Source organism: Aythya marila (assembly GCF_965140915.1).
Source record: "Aythya marila genome assembly, chromosome: 8".
Taxonomy (NCBI): domain Eukaryota; kingdom Metazoa; phylum Chordata; class Aves; order Anseriformes; family Anatidae; genus Aythya; species Aythya marila.
The window spans coordinates 26,838,392-26,856,393 of NC_139049.1; the positions used below are offsets into that span (position 1 = coordinate 26,838,392).

Here is an 18,002-nt window from a genome sequence, read left to right on the forward strand (position 1 = left end):
TGAATATGCACATCACAGGGAAACTGTTAATCATGTGCATGAATCACTTCTCCTTCTGGCAAGTGTAGAAATTGTCCATTTTGACTTTTTTTTTTTTTTTTTTCCTGTGAAAGGGAGCAGCATATTAGAATACCAGGCACATGTTATCTGAAACTGATATGTCATAAGTAGCTAAATATAATGTGTCAACAGTATTGGCATGAAGTAGTATGCAATCCCTGGATCAAATCCCAACTTTTGAAAAGGTCTCCTCACTTCCACTATCCTTTTTGGCAGAGAAATAAGTCACTAATAGTAGAAGTGCACAGACAGCCTGTTTTTGAAATGGCAGGTTTATTAAAAATGTTTTCTATCACAAACATTGGAAACATACTCAGCAGGTTTTATGGGAACTGAAAGATCCAGTAGATTATGGAAAGGGCAAAACCTTCAACATATTTCAACCACTGAATTATGAAAAATAGCAATCCAGTTTCCTCAGCAGACTCCCCACAGAACCCCAATATTACTCAACATCAGCAGGTTCCAGTTGGTGTTCCATCTGCCCTCAGGATGAAGTGCATGGTTCAAGAGCTCGAGCTTCAAATGGGTACATATTTACAGTAGAAGAGCCGACAGACTACAGGGGAGGACACATTAGCACCAGTGCTCATGGATTGGGGCTCACGCTGCCTCTGCCACTGCGTGTGCATGGAACTGACTCTACCAAAGAGAGAGGTTAAAAAAAGGTTCATAAATCTGGCACTTGGAAGGCAAACTGTGCTCTGCAGTGACCTAGGATTGTTTGCATTACATATCACACCTGAGTGCCTGTCCCTGAAGGCTGCCCATCAGAATTACCTTGATGTGCTCTCTTGCAAAATCACACGCTTTGCTTCACCTCTGCTCGAGGTGTTGTTTGGTAACATACACCACATCTTGAGCTCAGGAAATCAGTGTGATCTTCTTACCGCTGTTCTAAAACTAAGCACATATTCTATATTTCATGAATATTAGACAAAACTAGTATCCTTAGCAGTTTTGGTGAAACATTTTCACACAGCAAATATATATATATATATATATACAAATACAGTGCTCATAATTACTGAGAGTCACAAAAAAAGGCTTTGGTTAAAAAAATCAGACAGGGTCAAATAAAAAAGAAACTTTTAAAAAAAGAAGCCAAGGGAGTGTCAAATACTATGTTGGAGTCAAATGACTGCAGGATAAAACAGTAGTCATCCATTAGATATTTTTTCAGTATTAAGATCTTCCACCTAACGAAGCCCATGTCTCTTGCAGGCTGTGTGCCTTTCCTGACGTTCACAGCTGGTCTCCTAGCTCCAGGACAAGCCGAGTGGCGATAAGCCCACTTTTTTCTGTTCAAGGCAAAAAGTCCCTCTTCCAGCTGTGAGGTAGAGATTGGGTATCAGGTCACTGGGGTGTGAGATACCACTGAGTGTAGCAGTTACACGTTTGTTTCTAGTTCATTTATTTCAATAGTGCAGTGGTCTTTACTGTTGGATTTCTTAGTGTGATTCTCCACTGGGCTTTCTTCTTGCTCCACTTGTACAGGTATGTGGTGCTGAAACCCTTTCACTGTTTCTGGTCCATGAGATTCATTCATGGTCTTCACGCAGCCATTTCGCTGGTAAGCCACAATCTGATGGATGTTAATAGGCTTAGTTTCACAGATCAATGGCACCTATGTGAAAAGCAGCAAGATTTGGAACACTGCCACTGTTTGCTGGATACAACAGGAAGGAAATTTTTACTTTGAAATCTTCTAGTCTGCTTTGCATTCACCAGGATTATCTAGGCCCCCACAGTCTTCCAGGACCTGTCTCTTATATATACTAAAGCATCTTTGCACCATCTGGACAAAGTGAGGCAGTCTGTAAGTATGGAAAAATGTAAATTCTACCACAACTTTAATTTAACTTCTACCCACAGTGATACCTCTTTGCATCAATACAGTGACAGAAGTGGTGTACATAAAGTCTAGACTTTCAGGTTCCAAAGATATGGACTCAGTATGCTGAATTTCGGGCAGTGCCTGCTCTGAAGTGCAATTACACAGACCAGTAAGGCATTCGGTGTGGCCTCCTGCCTTTCTTCTAACCTGATGAACTAACACCTGTCTTTTTAGTTTGTCCCATTTCTAATGAAATAAAGAGGATTTTATGGAGTGATTCATAAGTTAAATACTGAAGCGTCCTTTAAATCAAACCAGAAGTTCTGGTGGGGAAAATAAGACATAAATACTGGCAGAGAGGTGGGCTTGCAGCTGACAAAACACGGCTTTGTGTATACATTACTAACTCACAAATTATGCAGCCAAAACTTACGGCAGACTGATGGTATATGTTAATGCAATTACAGAGCATGATGCAAAGAAAAATCTCATCACAGATGACTAAATAATCCCTTAGGAGGGATTTTATATTCTTGAAACATCTCTTCTTGAGTTCCGACAGTTCTAAATACAGCCGTGAACTGTCGGGCCTGCATTATGCAGGGAGCCAGACTGCACTTCTGGCTTTGTGGCTGCTGGTACCTTCCCATTAGGTTGTATTTTTGTGTAACACGCAATGTGTGCAGCCAACGTATTCAGGCCCAATCCTGTCATCAGTAATTACTGCAGGTGCTAAGCACCTCTGAGGATAAGACCTGTCTTTCTTTATAAAACTTGAAAGAGCTGGAATTTTAAATGCATATTCTGGGAAGGCACGAGAATGGGATTTACCAGAAAGACTGACTGTAAAATGGGAGAAATAATAACAGAAATAAAGGTTTGCTGTTAGTACTGTTGTTTTTAACTTCTGCTGGTGAGTAGAATACTACAAATGACACAGAAATGAAACGTGCCATGTGGATGCCTGTCCCTATGAGGGACATTCTGTATAAACTGTCCTGTCCCTGGGGAAGAAGCTGGGGCGGGTCTGCCAGTAGCTGCAGTGGGGGGGAGCACCTCTGAGCATGATGGGCTTGGGAATTACAGAGCTCCTCTGCTGAGGATTTGAAGGAAGAGTAGAGAAGGTGTTCCTGGTGGAAGGACAGACTGAGTGAGGCATGCCAAGGCAAAAAGGAAAAGGGCACAGGAGTGGAGGGAGGCACGTGTGATGTATGGATTAAGAGCTAGAGAACAAAGTTGTAAGAAGGGACTTGTATTCAATGTATTAGGCGTGAAGTTGCCTGAGATTGAAGTCTAGAATGGGGCAATGTGCTTGTGTTAGTCCAGAATGGAAATTATTGAAATGGTGGCTTCAGATTATGCTAACGCAGTGGCTTGAAACACCCGGGACTGTGCCTGAAGCACCTTTTGTAAACTCAATGAAACAACCGTGGGAAGCTGAGAGCTTGTGGGATCTGTGCGGGCACACCCTGCCTCGTGTGCTGTTACCTCATCGCCGTCCTTGATGAACTCCTTCCGGCAGATGTGGGCCATGATCCCAGCAGCCAGGGCATCTCCCAGGACGTTGATCATCGTTCTAAACCTGTCCCTGACAAACGACATGGTAATGGTCAGCTGGGTACATGCCTACACCTTCAGCACTGCAGTCATAAAAGCTGACTGCCAGTTGGGCTGTTTTTATGAGCTAACAAGTTTGAAGTTTAGTTACGTAGCTGCTCGGCTGGGTGTTCCAGTTGTTTCTGAGCTTAGTGCGCTGTGCTGCCACACGTTAATTTGTAGCTGAGGTAACCAGGGCAGCTGTTGCCTTCCGATGCATGCACATTGATTCAGCACTAGAAAGGTTTAACACAGCGGATAAAGATTGCATCTGTGTCTGTATTTTTATGTTAAGCTCCAGTGTTACGGCCTCATTTGGAGGCTTGTGCCCGGACTCAATAAACATAAAGGGCAGCCAGTACAACCAGTACCTTCTGGTAGGTATCAGGGGCTCAGTCCTGCAATCTCAAGAAATTTTCTCAGCAAGAAGATTAGTGTATTGGTAGAATTTGCACAACACAATTAAAAGAAGATTGCTAAATAACTACTCACAAACTAGACAGGCACTGACCAGGGGTGACCTTATTGCACTCTATAGATACCTTAAAGGAGGCTGTAGCGAGGTGGGGGTTGGTCTATTCTCCCACGTGCCTGGTGACAATACAAGGGGGAACGGGCTAAAGTTGCGCCAGGGGAGGTTTAGGTTGGATATTGGGAAAAACTTCTGTACCAAGAGGGTTTTTAGGCATTGAAATGGGCTTCCCAGGGAAGTGGTTGAGTCACCATCCCTGGAGGTCTTTAAAAGACATTTAGATGTAGAGCTTACTGATATGGTTTAGTGGAGGACTGGTTAGTGTTAGGTCAGAGGTTGGACTAAGTGATCTTGGAGGTCTCTTCCAAGCTAGATGATTGTGTGACTCTATGATACTTAAATTCTGTTAATTTCTGAAAAAGCTATGGTGGCTATGGCACCTCTGGCTTTTAAAGATCCTTCATTTTCAGTTACCTTTTTTTCCAATCCAACTTTATATATTTGACAATATTGCATATATATATACAGTTTCACTATTTTTCATTTAGTTATTTAAGTGATCAGTTTTTCCCCATTTTACATCTTTTACCCACCACCATCTCAAAAATAAATCTATAAAAATATTGACTGTAAAAACACAAGAGTAAGTGGTTGCCATAGACAAGTGCTACACTTGAAGCTGCTTGGAATCTATTAGTTAAAACTGATGGGAGTTCAAATAGATGATATAGCTTTTAAGTCTGAAATATATCGCATAATTTCCAAGAAAAACATACACATCTGAAAGCTGTCATATTGGTAACTTAATTTATAAATGTGGGTTATAACACAGAGGCTCAGAAATCTCCAGATGTTTGGCTTATTAAGGTTAGTGACCGTCCAATATCAACAGTGCCCAGATTTCTGATCCTGCATCTTAATATAGAAAAAAATTGAAGCTGTGCTCTGATTTTTTTTTTCTCTGTACACTTTCAGCATGTAATCAATGCATGCAAATGTTTATGCAGTTGCTTGCCTAATTAACAGGAACAGTTCCTGCATGAAATGTTATTTGCCTGGGCAATTACCCAAACTGTACATGCAATTGCAAGTATCTTCATCACTAATACTCCGCAGCCTATACCTAAATACATTTGTTGATCCCAGTCCTTGACTTGTATGCTGAATCTATTTTTCTGATACCTGTTGTTCTGTGTTTGGGTTTTGCCCTGGAGGAAAATTCCCACAAGAATGTGTTAGGCAGGGAAAAATACTTGTAATGGCACAAACTGGATAGGTGTTCCTGTTACATATCCCTTTTTTTTTTTTTTTTTTTTTTTTTCCCTTGGTTGATCATCTGATTTTGATTCTTGGAAAGCTGTTTTGGATTGTTAGTTTTGGACTGTGCAAGGAGCTGTGGTGGAGGAGAAGCTGGATGAGCAGAGCTCATGAGTTTGCACTCTGTTTTGGGCTCTGATTTGGATCTGTTCTGAAGGCAGAAGTTTTCTGCACCATACTGAAACTCTTAAGCAAATGGGTTGCCTGGCACAGTGTTGGACGCGTTCTGCTCCATGTTCCTGTGTGCACGCAGGTGTCAGCACAACATATGAGTAGAACCATACCACACAACGCTGGCATTTCTCCACTAAGAGGCCAACCAGCACCTAGTGACATTTCTTGCACTGTGTTGCAGTGGTATTTTAGCTTTATAGGTTATTATAATTAAAGATGCAAAACGTTTACCTCGTGTTTCATAAATTAGCTGATAAACATTTTAATTTTCTTCTTTTGTCTCCAGGCACTAGCTAAAGGTATGAAGTTCACATACATGTTATGGCTACCTAAGTGAGTTGCAATACCTGCAATGCATTGTAATGGGTATTTCAGTCTTGTGAGCTCATCTAATCAGCCTTCGTTAAGCATTCTTCATACTCCAGTACTTCCAAAACTAATATTGAAAATATTCATCATGTCAACCACGTTGACACTTTGCATCTGCAGGCTCTTGAAACCAAGTGCTGAAATACTGAAATATACTTTTTACATGAAAGGTCATCTAAAAAAGACAGAAAATTGAGTCTGTTCCTTGCTCACTTTTTAATACCATCTGGAACTACAGTTTTTGTCTGCTGTTTTGAAATGTTTTGTTAAACAAAAAGAAACATAATTCCCATATACGCTGGAAGACTTACTGGAAAAACAATGAAATGTTGATGTTGCAAGAGTTGGGTGAAAACTGAGCAATATAGAGGGAAAAGGTTTTTGTAATACAGCTTCAAATACTTTGACTTTTGTTGTGCTTCTATAGCTATGGAGCTTCAGTGACTAGCATTAGAAAGGCTGCTTTATTAAAATCTGCACTGCCATTCCCAAGTTTGGGTGCTTACAGCAGATGTTAGCTATCACTCACATAAGAATATTCCTGGTATTTGTAAAATAAAATACTTCTTAGAATATGCATACAACACAACTCTCATGACTCCTATTAATAGTAGTAATATTCTGTTACACTGAACAGGAAAGTAAAGAATTCCTTCTCAAAGTTCTTTGCAGGAAAACTCAGAGACTTAAAGCTGAACCAAATTGGCAATGGAATGGAATCAACTTTTAATTTTTATCCAGAACCCTGATTCAATTAAGCTCTACTGCATTAAGATTGGTAATGGAGATACATTTTATATAGATTAAATTAAAAAAAAAAAAAAGAAAGGACTGTTTCTTTGTGGATATGTACGCTAGTTATGTAATTATTTGAAATGCTAATGAGCTGGGGACCAGTATTTTACAATTCATCTTCCTAGACTATTCAAAGTAGTTTGATTGTTTTATGGACATTTACACAACAAGATAAGAGTCCAAATAAACCACTACTTAGGAATTTTTAAGCTATTTCTTTTCCTGGGTAGCAGGACTCCCTTCTAGTCTGTGTGTTAAGTTTTAGCCTCTGCTTCTGCTGTGAAAGTCTCAGTGGCTGGGGATCCTGCAAAGCAACTTCTCTACAGAAGGGCTGTGCTTGCACAACGGGCTCCATGAAGGGGCTATATTTGCTGCTGAAGGCTAGTTGGCACTGAAACTAGAGAGAGCATAACTGCCTCAGGATCCCTGCTAAAAGGATGCTGTCGTTAGTCCCAGCGTAGTGCCTTGCAAGGCCTGTGTGTGGGACTACGGGCGTACCTGCTTGCTGTAGCACTGGCTCAGGCCTTTTGGCAGTGAGTGTCACTACGTGGAGGTGATGTCCTTGAAGTGCCAGGGGGCTGAGAAGCAGAGTGCAGGCAAACCATGTTTCTGAGGAATGCCAGCCTCTAGTCCTTGTCCAAGGCAAGGTGCCAGAGCTGCACCTGGTGGACATTTGTCTGGCCTGACCTTAAAGCTTTGTCTATGTCTTTTTAAAGTCTGATGTTCACTGCAGCAGTCTTTCACCTGAGACCACATTAGCATTGTTTCAACCAAAACAGTTACTCCCCATGCCTTTTTTGCACGTTCATGTTAATATACCCCTGGAGTCCATCACCCTTTTTAGCAGTTGCCACCCTGGCCACCTGGAAAGCTGAACCTTACTTACAGTGCCCAGTCGACGGCAATGATCAACGTGATGTCGTCCGTCGGGAGCCCGACTGAGGTCAGAACGATGACCATCGTCACCAGGCCGGCCTGTGGGATACCGGCAGCTCCTATGCTGGCGGCTGTTGCTGTGATACTTGAAGAAAGAGAGAAAGGAGTAAGCTTTACTGGTGATGGGTTGCTCTGCAAGAAACTAAGCCATGTTTCTATAGATTTCCTAAACTAGAATCCTTCTTATACTTCACAGAAGTGCCAGTGTTTGGTGGGTAGGAGCCAGTTTGGAGAGCAAGAATTGGCCGAACGGCCTGCCCAGGGCTAAATTCTCACCCTCTACCTTTGCAGCCTTGGCTGTGCTGAGGAGGTTCTGTTTTATCTCATAAACTCACAAATGAGGAGGAATAGGGGCCAGGCTGTGGGCTGCTATATGCCAGCTCCTCGCGGGTCACGGCACCACGCAGCCTCAGCAGCGCTGTGTGCCCTGCGCCTGCCAGCGCCCCGCTCGTGGCTTCACCCCTGGCAGCAGAGCTCCCAGCACACTTCTCTGAGTCATCACCCACAGCTCCTGTGCCAGGCAAATCCGCGCTGGCTGCAGCTCGGGCCTTTCATGTCAATCCGTCCCAAAGAGGCTTGGCCAAGGGGCGAGAGGCTGGGCCAAGGGTGAAGCTCTTGCACATGGCTTTGCGTACTTGGAACTAAATATGAAGTGAGCATAAATGTGACTGTACCTCTTCAGTTTCTGGAAAGTATTTTTACTTGACCTTCACACCATTTTTTCAGCCAGGCAAGCAGAAATGAATGGGAGACCAGGGCAAGAGTGGACCTGGCAGGCTTAAGATTTTCTTCATAATGCTATTTTTAGGGGAGGGATTTCATTCCTTTTTCCAGGAGCAAAAGTGACTGTATATATTCACTTCCTCCTCTCTGACTGCTTGCAAGAGCTAGGCCATCCAGCAGAAAGACAAGAGATGAATGTTGACTATAGTAAAAGGATGACATAAAGCATATACACTGATAATCCATGGCATTCATTCATCCAGAATTTCAGAGCTTTTGGCAAGCAGTTCAGTTTCATCAACCTCCTTTGAAGGAAAATGACGGTAACAGTATTCACCCATATGGAAACCAAGACACTGAGATAGCCAGTATCTTGCTCACAGCTGCACAGCGTACCAGTAGAGCAGCAAAGGTATTTATAACTAGAGCCCTTTCCAGCAATAAAAAAATACATCTGTGTGGGGGTGTGGTGGGGGAAGAGAAAGATTTAAGACTGATTTTTGAAAAAAAAATAGCTTGTATAGCATCCTAATAGCATTTTAGTAGGCAGAATATAGATAGGAAGGAAGGGACAGAAGCTTAATAGTTGAATAAGAGTTAAGTATAATGAATATTAAAAGATTCTCCAGTCAGTGCTCTAAACTGGCTAGCTCATTATATCTGCTTCTGCCTCCCAGGTCAGTTCAGTCTAGAAAGTCTCATGACTTTATTAGGAGCAAAATAGGAATGTTTAACTAACGTTATACAGACAAGTTCATCTGCTGCTCCACTGCATTTTGTCCTCAATGTAGACGTTTCTTCCTGTAATAGTCTCACTTGATGGGAATATTTACTTTCTTCTTCTGCTACATCTTGGTTTGCATAATCACATTGATATAAACTGTCAACATTTATTTTACAAACTATCAACCAAGTAGGCTGATTATTTTTTCTAACATTTTTCCTCTCCAGCAAAAGATATTCTGTGACTAAGGAATATTTGAATTTCAACTCTCCAGTTCCTAGAGTATCAAGACCTAGGGCAGGTTTGGTCCATACAATACAGTTATAATTGGCCTTCAGACATCCAGATGTTTAGGTACTGGATCCACTGTGAATTCCTATTTTCCTTTCTTTTACAAACCAGTCTTTTTATTTCTTTTCCTTTCTTGTATTTTTCTAATTTTAATTTACAAATTCCTTCTACTGTCTTTACTTCCCTCTGGTTCTTATGCACTAGCACTTAATATGGACAGTGAAAATAAACAGATAAAAGAGGGTTCTTCTAAGAGAAAGATAAAACTTCTTTCCATTTACCATCACTCTCCTTCTCCTTAATTTTTCAAATCACCATTCTGTACTTCTAGGTGCATGTAATGTCTGCCCATGGTCTGAGCCATATTTTGGGACCACATTCTAAAAACACTCCCAAATTCAAGATCACAAGACTAAATTTCCAATAATTTTCAGAGAACAAGAGCCTCAAGCAAGAGCTCATATGGGCACACATTATTTCTTCTGCTTGTAGTCTAACTAAATCTTGCCAACAGTCGATTGGCAAACCTCAGCTGTCATCTGGGGTTAGTTGCAGGACTCTCCTCTTGTCATGAAGCTCTTCAAGTCCAGCAGAAGATGGGCAAGGCCCAGCAGAGTAAATGGGGCAGTGCTGAGGTCACTGGGTGGGTAGGTAAGCAGATCTCAAGTATGTTGCACAAGGCTCTGACTATGAAGAATGTTTTTCTAATCATTTGTTCTCTGCTGGAAACCTGCAGGTCTCAGTCCCTGAGGCATTCTTTGGCAGCCACTGGAGTTATTCTGGCAGTAATTGTTCAGCTGGATCTTCTGCTCTCTTGGATCCATTACAGACCTTTCAAGGACAGAGTATGCAGCTACAGCACACTCTACCACTGAGAGCGTGGTTATTTATGATGGTTTCTGCTTTAACAAGAAGCAGAGAAGATATCTAAAAAATACCTGAGAGCTAGGACATCTTGATGGAAACCTGCCCTGACAGTAGCGTCTTTCTTCCTTCCCTTCAAGGCCTGAGCTTCCTAACACCCACTGTACCCTCTATCTGATGTAGGACCTTTAGCTTTTAACATTTTCCTCTCATGTGAAGAGACAAACTAGAGTTGAAGTTGAAAACAACTGAAATTTAAAATAATTTTTTCAACGCCAACAATAATTGTCAAATGTTCAAATTCTAGTAAATGATTAAGGCCTAACAGTAAAAATTAGACAGTTATTCTCAAACAGAAACCCTTTTTTTGGTGGTGTCCCCATAATTCTATTTGATGGAACTGATACAATTTCCCTTTTTACAGTCCTTGATCTTTGCACTACTTAAAAAATTACCATCCTATGAGAAATAGGTGCTTTGATAACTGCAAAGATGAATTTTGTTCTGAACATTGCACGATACGAGAATCACACAGCAAGACAAGCAACTCTGGGCATGTGGAGTTTGTGGTTTATACCTGATAGTAATAATCTGCCCGAAGTCCAGCTCATAGTTGTTGACTTGTGCAATAAAGATTGCAGCCACCGCCTCGTAGAGCGCGGTCCCGTCCATGTTGATGGTGGCTCCCACAGGCAGCACAAACCTGGCAATCCTCCTGTCCACGTGGTTGTTCTCCAGCAAGCACTTGAACGTGATAGGCAGCGTGGCTGAACTGCAAAACAGCGGAGGGAAGCACACATTGAGTTACTTTTATTTCTCAAGAACAGAAATATTATTAAATGTTATCAGGTCGTAAATTTCCTTGTTTTCAATAAGACGCATGCATTTTTAGGTAGTAACATACTCAAACATATTTGTCTTTATATTTCTTCAGCTTTTTATTTTTGTAGCATTCTGCCTTTTACCATTCAGGGTCACATTCATTAGTATGTCATGAGTGGCTCGATTGCAATCACGTGAGTGAGGGGGTATTTTTTAAAGCTTTGTCAATTACAAGGAAGGGACAAAATTTTTTCCTTGTTGTGATACTGATCTTAATGTATTGCTAAGTATTGGAGACTACTGAAATAGATGTAAAATAGCAATCTCTGAAACTATTCCAGAGTTACCTCTTTAAAGAGGTAGGTAATTATTGGACAAATATTGGTATCATGATACTGAGGTCTTTAATTTTCTGTTCTCTTGTGAGCTACATGCCCCCAGCAGTGAAATTTAGGTGTCTTTTCACTAGTTTGGGCAGTCCAGATTGTTCAGTCACTGTGTTGTGCGCCTCACATCAGCAACACACCTCTGATCTCTTATAATGGACATTATCTCTTCTTAATGGAAAAAAAAAATTAAAAAAATTGATTGATAAATTCTTTCTCCATTAATTACGTTTCATCTACAAAGTCCTGAGAGGTTCTGAAAGCCCTGATATAACCCCAAAGATTCAGGAATGTATTAGCAAAAAGTTTCCATGAGTAGGAGCTGTCAATTTGTATTTGTGCAAGCTGTTTTTTGAGGCAAGGCACAGTTAGTGTTTGGAAAGGAAAAGTAGCTTCCTGCAAGAGAAGTGCGAAAGGAACAAGAGAGGTCTACGAGAGGATGTGTTCATTACAATATCTCTGGTTTTTATAACCTTATGTCTGGCTGGTGAATGATTTACTAGATGCTCACTACCACACAAATCTGGGCAGAAGTAATTCACTAGATGTGTAAATAAGGAAAGAAAAATCTGATTTCCTCTGGCAACTGGGTTATGTTCAAATTTTTCATTCTGCCAGTCCTAATATTTAATGAATATTTACTTTGAAAACCAAACGGAGCAAAGCAGAACCCCCCAACTACACACTAGATGTCACTTCTCTCTCGGGCATGCTTGTCAGTTTTTACACATTCATTTGGGAATGACTGAAATTCTCTATGTGTTGTTTGCCATAAACTGTTCATAAAATAAAAGGGTGAGACGAGGGCTCACAGGTAATAGAGAATAGAAAATCCTGGTGGAGCTGTAACTGGAGCAGACCACCCCAGTAACACTTGCAGATGTTCTTACAGCTGTCGGCATTGCCAGGAAGCAATTAGTAAACCTAGGACTCACCATGTCCCTTCCCTGCAGTTGCTGCAATTGTAGAAGGTTATTTGTTTTTAAAAACAGTCTTACCTTGGCCATTTGCCTTTTCTGTAACAAAAACCTGTCTAATTTTCTTTGTGGGAAAAAGAAGAGAAAAATTAATCCTCCAAGTCCTTTTCCACCCTTTGACACAGCAGAATTTTAAACCTAAATGCCTCCAAGTTCTAAGCGCAGAGATCTGAGCTGTGAAACATGCAGATTTTAATGGACATCTGATTCGGTGGAGATGTGGAAAAGATTGTGAAAAATATCCCATAATACCAATGGCACAACCAGCAAATTCTGTATCTGTTTCCACTGCTACAAGCTGAATGTATGACACCGTTTTTGCAAAAATTCAACTTTCAGACTTGTGCATTATCTCATGGAGAGACAGGTAATTCTTTTAATTTTGTGTGCTGTTAGAAGTAAAATTTCTAGGGCACATCACCAGATGTTGGCTTTGTGTTTCATTATTACCATAAAAAACGTGGACAGAATGTAAGTACAATGATGATGAAAAACTTTGTGCAAGATATTTAAAGGAAGTGCATTTCCAGGTTACAAATCCTAGTGTCTTCCTAGCACAGACAAGTATTCCATGCAGTCTCAATCAAGTTTATGACACCACATCTTAGAGCTGGCAGAGCATCTGTCCTGACTATTCCTACTGAAGGACACTCCCAAACTTACTCCTCAGGCGAGAAACATAATTTTTGACCTAGATGTATTATTTTCAATTTACACAAAATTTGTTTCTATGTGCTTTATGCATATGCTCTTGCACAAATAAGTCCAGCTATTACAACATGCAATGTTAGAACTCAGTTTTGTTCCTCTGGATTGAAACAATCAGACTTTTTAAAGTTTTTTCTTATAAGACCGTTACTTTACATCCCTGATTTCCCTTTTGGGAACCTGCTTCACTGATCTTAATCTGCTAAGTCTTTTAAAAACTTTTCTAAAGCTTTCAGCTAAGAGGAGAGGTATCTTCTCCTAGCGCTAACTTTAACAATTAAAAATACATTTTTAGAGTCTTATCTCAATTTTGTTTGGGATAAAATGCTGCAGCTGGAGAGACTGAACATAAGCTAATGCTGGATCAGGCCAAGCTCTTAGTAGTGTGAGCCACAAAGACAGCTAGTCACTGTGGAAGAACAGCTGTTCAGCTTGCTCTGTTTATCTTATCATTCAAATGCATTTTGATATTTGCTCCAAAAAATCAACAAACTGATCTCATCTCCCTTTTGCTAAATCTGCCTTTAATTTACACTGTGCAATAGCCAAGACCTTAGTGTTTCATAAGCAGCAAAACCCTTGAAAAACTCGTGTTTTATTGTTTGTCTTCAGAGAAGATGAAAATTGCTTCTTTTTGATGGGATGTACCGCAGAGAAGACACCGCTTTAATTCATTAATGGTATGGAAAGGTGACCTAGAAAAACAAAATTCCCTCATACATTGGAATGAGGAAAGCTAAAAACAAGAGGAATCTGTCTGCAAGCCAAATACTGCTCTTTCAATACAGTGAGAGGTCAGGATCAGGGTTGATGTGCAAGTCCAAAATCCATGGCTACCCCTGACCACCCCAGAGCCGGGCAAGGTGGCGATACCAGCATGTGCTGAACACAACTTTTGGATGTGGTGAACTTGAGCCGTGCACAGCGCGGGGGCTGGTGGCCTGGTGGTGCCATGCTTGGTGCTAGTAGTATGAACAGAGATCATTGTGTCCTAAACAGATGCACCAAAGGAATACAAGAACTCTTCTCTGTTCCTACCTCTCTGTTGACATCTGTGTGAGCCCAAAATGCTGCTGTGAGACTGGGATTTCTGGATACAGAGCCTGAAAATTCATTGCAGAACCTTTCACTGATGGGAAGTGGGTTTAAATAATGTGCACATTCAAGAAAATCATTGCCATGAGATGACTGTTAAGTTGCTTTCAGGTTCCCTAGTGTCACATTCTGGGGGTTTGTGTGTGGTACTGTTTTTTCCTCTTGCAGTGTGACTCTTTGCTTGAAAAGAAAGGTTTCCACAGGTGCAGACTGGCTGGAATGAGCACCAGGACACTGATCTGTGCCTTCCTTTCTATCTTTGGATGTAGACGTGAACTGACACAGAAACATCTGCAAGAAACCGTCGGTATGCTTAAAACCAGCTCTTTGTTCTCCTCTTAGATGATCTTAAAATCCAATACCCACATTATGAGTGTTATATAATGCCCTTGTGGCAAGTGTTATTTAACCACATGCAGATGTGCTGACTGTCGGGAGAAGCAGCTCTCCTGTCCAGCCCCAATTATTTGTGCATGTTCTTTTGGCAAACGCTCAGTTATGTGCAGTATCCATTCCTTTCAGTGTAATGAAGGTGAAAAGTTCAGCTATCTCTAGACAAGACACTGCTATTTGAGAAGAAAAACATTAACAACCATGTTGGACCTGTGTTGGATTTGCAAAATATACCCACTGGTAAGCAGGGGCAAAAGTGAAATTTGTCAGCGGTGTTCAAGCCCCGAACCTGGAATTTCAGAGCTGTTTCCTAGGGCTCACCTTAGCTTTGGTAGCACATCAGCTTCTGCCCATAAATGCCCTAAATCTCTTCAGGTGGCAAGTCCTGCTGGTGACCACCGACAGGCCGAGCTGCCAGCTGGTGCCAGAGCTGTTCCCAAACTACAGCTGCTCAGGGCCTGCATATACACAACTGTTCCTTGCATGGTGGAAGGGGAGGGAGCACTATCTCAGCGTCCTCAATATCCTCTCCTGGCAGTCTGCACTGGGATGTCGAAGCCACTTCAGGTGTACAGGAAAGGCAAATTCCCTGCGCCTACCCCACTGTGAGTGAGGGCACCTCGGCTTGCAGGGAACTGGGGATGGAGAAGAAACTTAAGGACTGAGAAAGGTTCTTTAGAGACAGAACTCTTAGAGGAGCAGAGCAGATAGCCAAGTGTGTCAAATGTGAACCTGACGAGTCTTTTCCAACACTAACATCTTTGAGTGTAAAATTAACATCTTCCTTGATTGTGGGAATGTGATGACATCACAAGCTACAAACTTTTAATGTTCTAATAAAAAAGCCTGCCCTAATTATTTAAGCCTAATTAGAATTTAAAACACCACCCAGCACATATTTTTTTCTTGACTTTGTATCTCACAGTATGTTGCTCTTTATAGGTCAGTTTGGAGGAAACTACTAAACATGAAAACACCTTGTTAAGAGAAACATAGTGGAAAGCCAGTTCCTTCCAATGATACTGAAATAATCACTCCCTCCTCTCATTTCTTTTAATTCCCATATATTCCTTCTGCTCTGCCTGCCCCTGCCCTAACCACTTCAAGTACATTTATGAGAGAAAGAGCCATCTGCGTATGCCCTTGCTGCCCCAATTTACCTTGTTGGACCTCGTTAGAAACATAAGGAAATTATGAGCCTAATCAGGTCAGTGGAGCAGGGACAAAAGTTTTAGGTTCTTTTCCTTCCCAACTCTGGCACAGGTCTGGTGCAACTTTAGTTTTGCCTTTTGCATTGTCCCTTCAGTGAAAGAGAGATTACTGCTCTTTTAGCGTTGACTGTAATTACCACATTGCAAGATAATGTTTTGTAGCAGAAATGTTTGGCAGTAAATTATAGTGAAAGTGAATGACATCAACTAGTCTGAGTTCAGGAAACTTACACAATGACTTCTCCGTGTATGTATTTACTTAGATAAATTGCAGAAGAGTTTGAGATTTATGCAAACCCCACATAATTATTTATCAGAACTATGCAAAGCCATATGCTCTGATTACATAATAGCCCTTACTTGACTATTAAAAAGAAGTTATTTAAATCCTTTGATTTAAATAACATTTCCCAGAACTTTTTATCCATATGTCACACTCGCCTTTTCCTTCTCTAATCCTACCAACTGCAAATGCACTTTATTTCTAAGTGGGTTACTCTGCCATAGGATGAGAGGTTACGTGAATTCCTCCTCAAGGAGCTTGGGAAGTGACCAGGAAAACTAAGATTAGAAGCACAAGGGATAAGAAGCTGATACAATCCTATTGCCATAAAGGCTGTATCAGTTGTCAGAGTTCAATGTATTACAGAGATTATTGCAAGATAAAAGACAAAAATCAGCATTTAAGTATAGCTAAACAAAGTACTCCCCAATGATTATTGTTAATAAGAATAAATATTTTTGGCTTAATAAAAACCTTTTATATTGTCAGTGTATATTTCATTACAAATAGATGTTCAAAATTTATCAGTGATTTTGTAATAATGACTAATTTGAAGTCTAAATTAAGTAGACAAAGGTAGGTGTTTGTCACTAGCTGTCATCATTGCAAAATTGGATAGGAGTTTTGTTTTCCAGCCTCTATGTAAAATAACTTTAAAAATGCAAAAGCAAAAATGGAAATCAAGCTGAGATAAAAGAAAGGTATCTTTTCTTTTCTTCAGCCCTCTTCCTTTACAGCTGAGAGTAGAAATTATAAATATGTAAGATGTGCTAAAGAGATCTGTTTACCTGGCATTTTCCACTTGTGCTGTGGCTTTCATTACTATGTAAAAATCGCCAGGTACAGCTCCTCTCATTATTTCAGAGAAACAAGCCTCCAGCCACAGAGGCGATGACACTGCCTTTCTTTGGTATCAGCAGCATGGAAATGTGATTTTAGTTGTCATTCTTGTCTGTGCTCCATGCAAACCAATTCCAGCCCTTTCAAGCACTTCTTAAGCACAAGTTTATCTGTGTTGGTGGTCATTTTCCTAACCAGCCCATAAGCTGTTTCCCATGTCACTGTACCTTTGTTCAGCTATGGTTAAAGCTCATTGGGCACCCTCCCTAAAAAGGATGAAAAACATTGTTCCTTGAGTAGAACAGCGGAATATTTTCCCAGTGCTGGACAATAGCTTGCAACCACAGTCTTTTCTTAATGTACCCAAAATCAAAGACTAAGATGAGTTGAAAGTGTAAAATGTTTCCATACGACTGAACTAATGCCAAAAATACAGTCTGGACAAACTGTGTGTCCCTTAATATATATTAACTTTGTAGAAACACAGTTGTTTTGTTTATGGAAAAATACCCTTATTTCATTTTTAGTCCTCTAAGAACAAACATTTTTGTCCACTATTTTTTAACCTGAGGCAAAACAATGTAACAAACATTACTTCCAATAGCTCCCACTCATAGCTTCCAAATGTCAAGAGACACATCCAGAGACTGGGTGATACCTGGAGGAGGTGGCCAGAGCAATGAGCAAGGCTTGAAGGATCCCTCTGATGAAGACGATAGGATTCTTCTTGGTGATAAAGAAGTACATCATTGGCAGGATGAACAGCCCGTGCACAACCAGGCCGCACACCACGGTAATGGCATAGAAACCCAGCTTCTTCCCAATGGCCGAGGGGTCGTCCATTTCTAAGATTTTGCCCGCAATAAGGAACACAATTCCAAAGGGAAAGTACCTGAGCAAAAAGGACAGTCATTACTAGGAGATCGTTCACTTCCACCAAGCTGCGTGCAATGGCAAACTCTTGTACCCCCACTAGCAGTGCAGCAGAAGCAGCCTGCCCAGAAGCAGCACGGTTGGGCTCTTTTTTTTTGTCAGAAAAGGTGGGTTAAGCCCCTGTCTCACACTTAAGGAGCATGCCCAAAGTGCCAGGCTGAACACCCCTTTGTGTGGGGTACCCCTCAGCACCGCT

General features: G+C 41.1%; 1 protein-coding gene across 1 annotated transcript in view; it reads right to left on the minus strand.

Annotated features, from left to right (window-relative positions):
• Positions 1-1,450: 1,450 nt before the first annotated feature.
• Positions 1,451-18,002, minus strand: part of SLC1A7 (solute carrier family 1 member 7) — a gene marked incomplete at both ends in the record, with an annotated part of 47,695 nt that continues 31,143 nt past the window's right edge. Inside the window, 5 exons of the mRNA XM_082766311.1 lie at positions 1,451-1,687; positions 3,386-3,485; positions 7,507-7,641; positions 10,736-10,930; positions 17,532-17,765. Coding sequence (XP_082622437.1) covers positions 1,451-1,687; positions 3,386-3,485; positions 7,507-7,641; positions 10,736-10,930; positions 17,532-17,765 — 901 coding nt within the window. The remainder of the gene's footprint in view (positions 1,688-3,385; positions 3,486-7,506; positions 7,642-10,735; positions 10,931-17,531; positions 17,766-18,002) is intronic.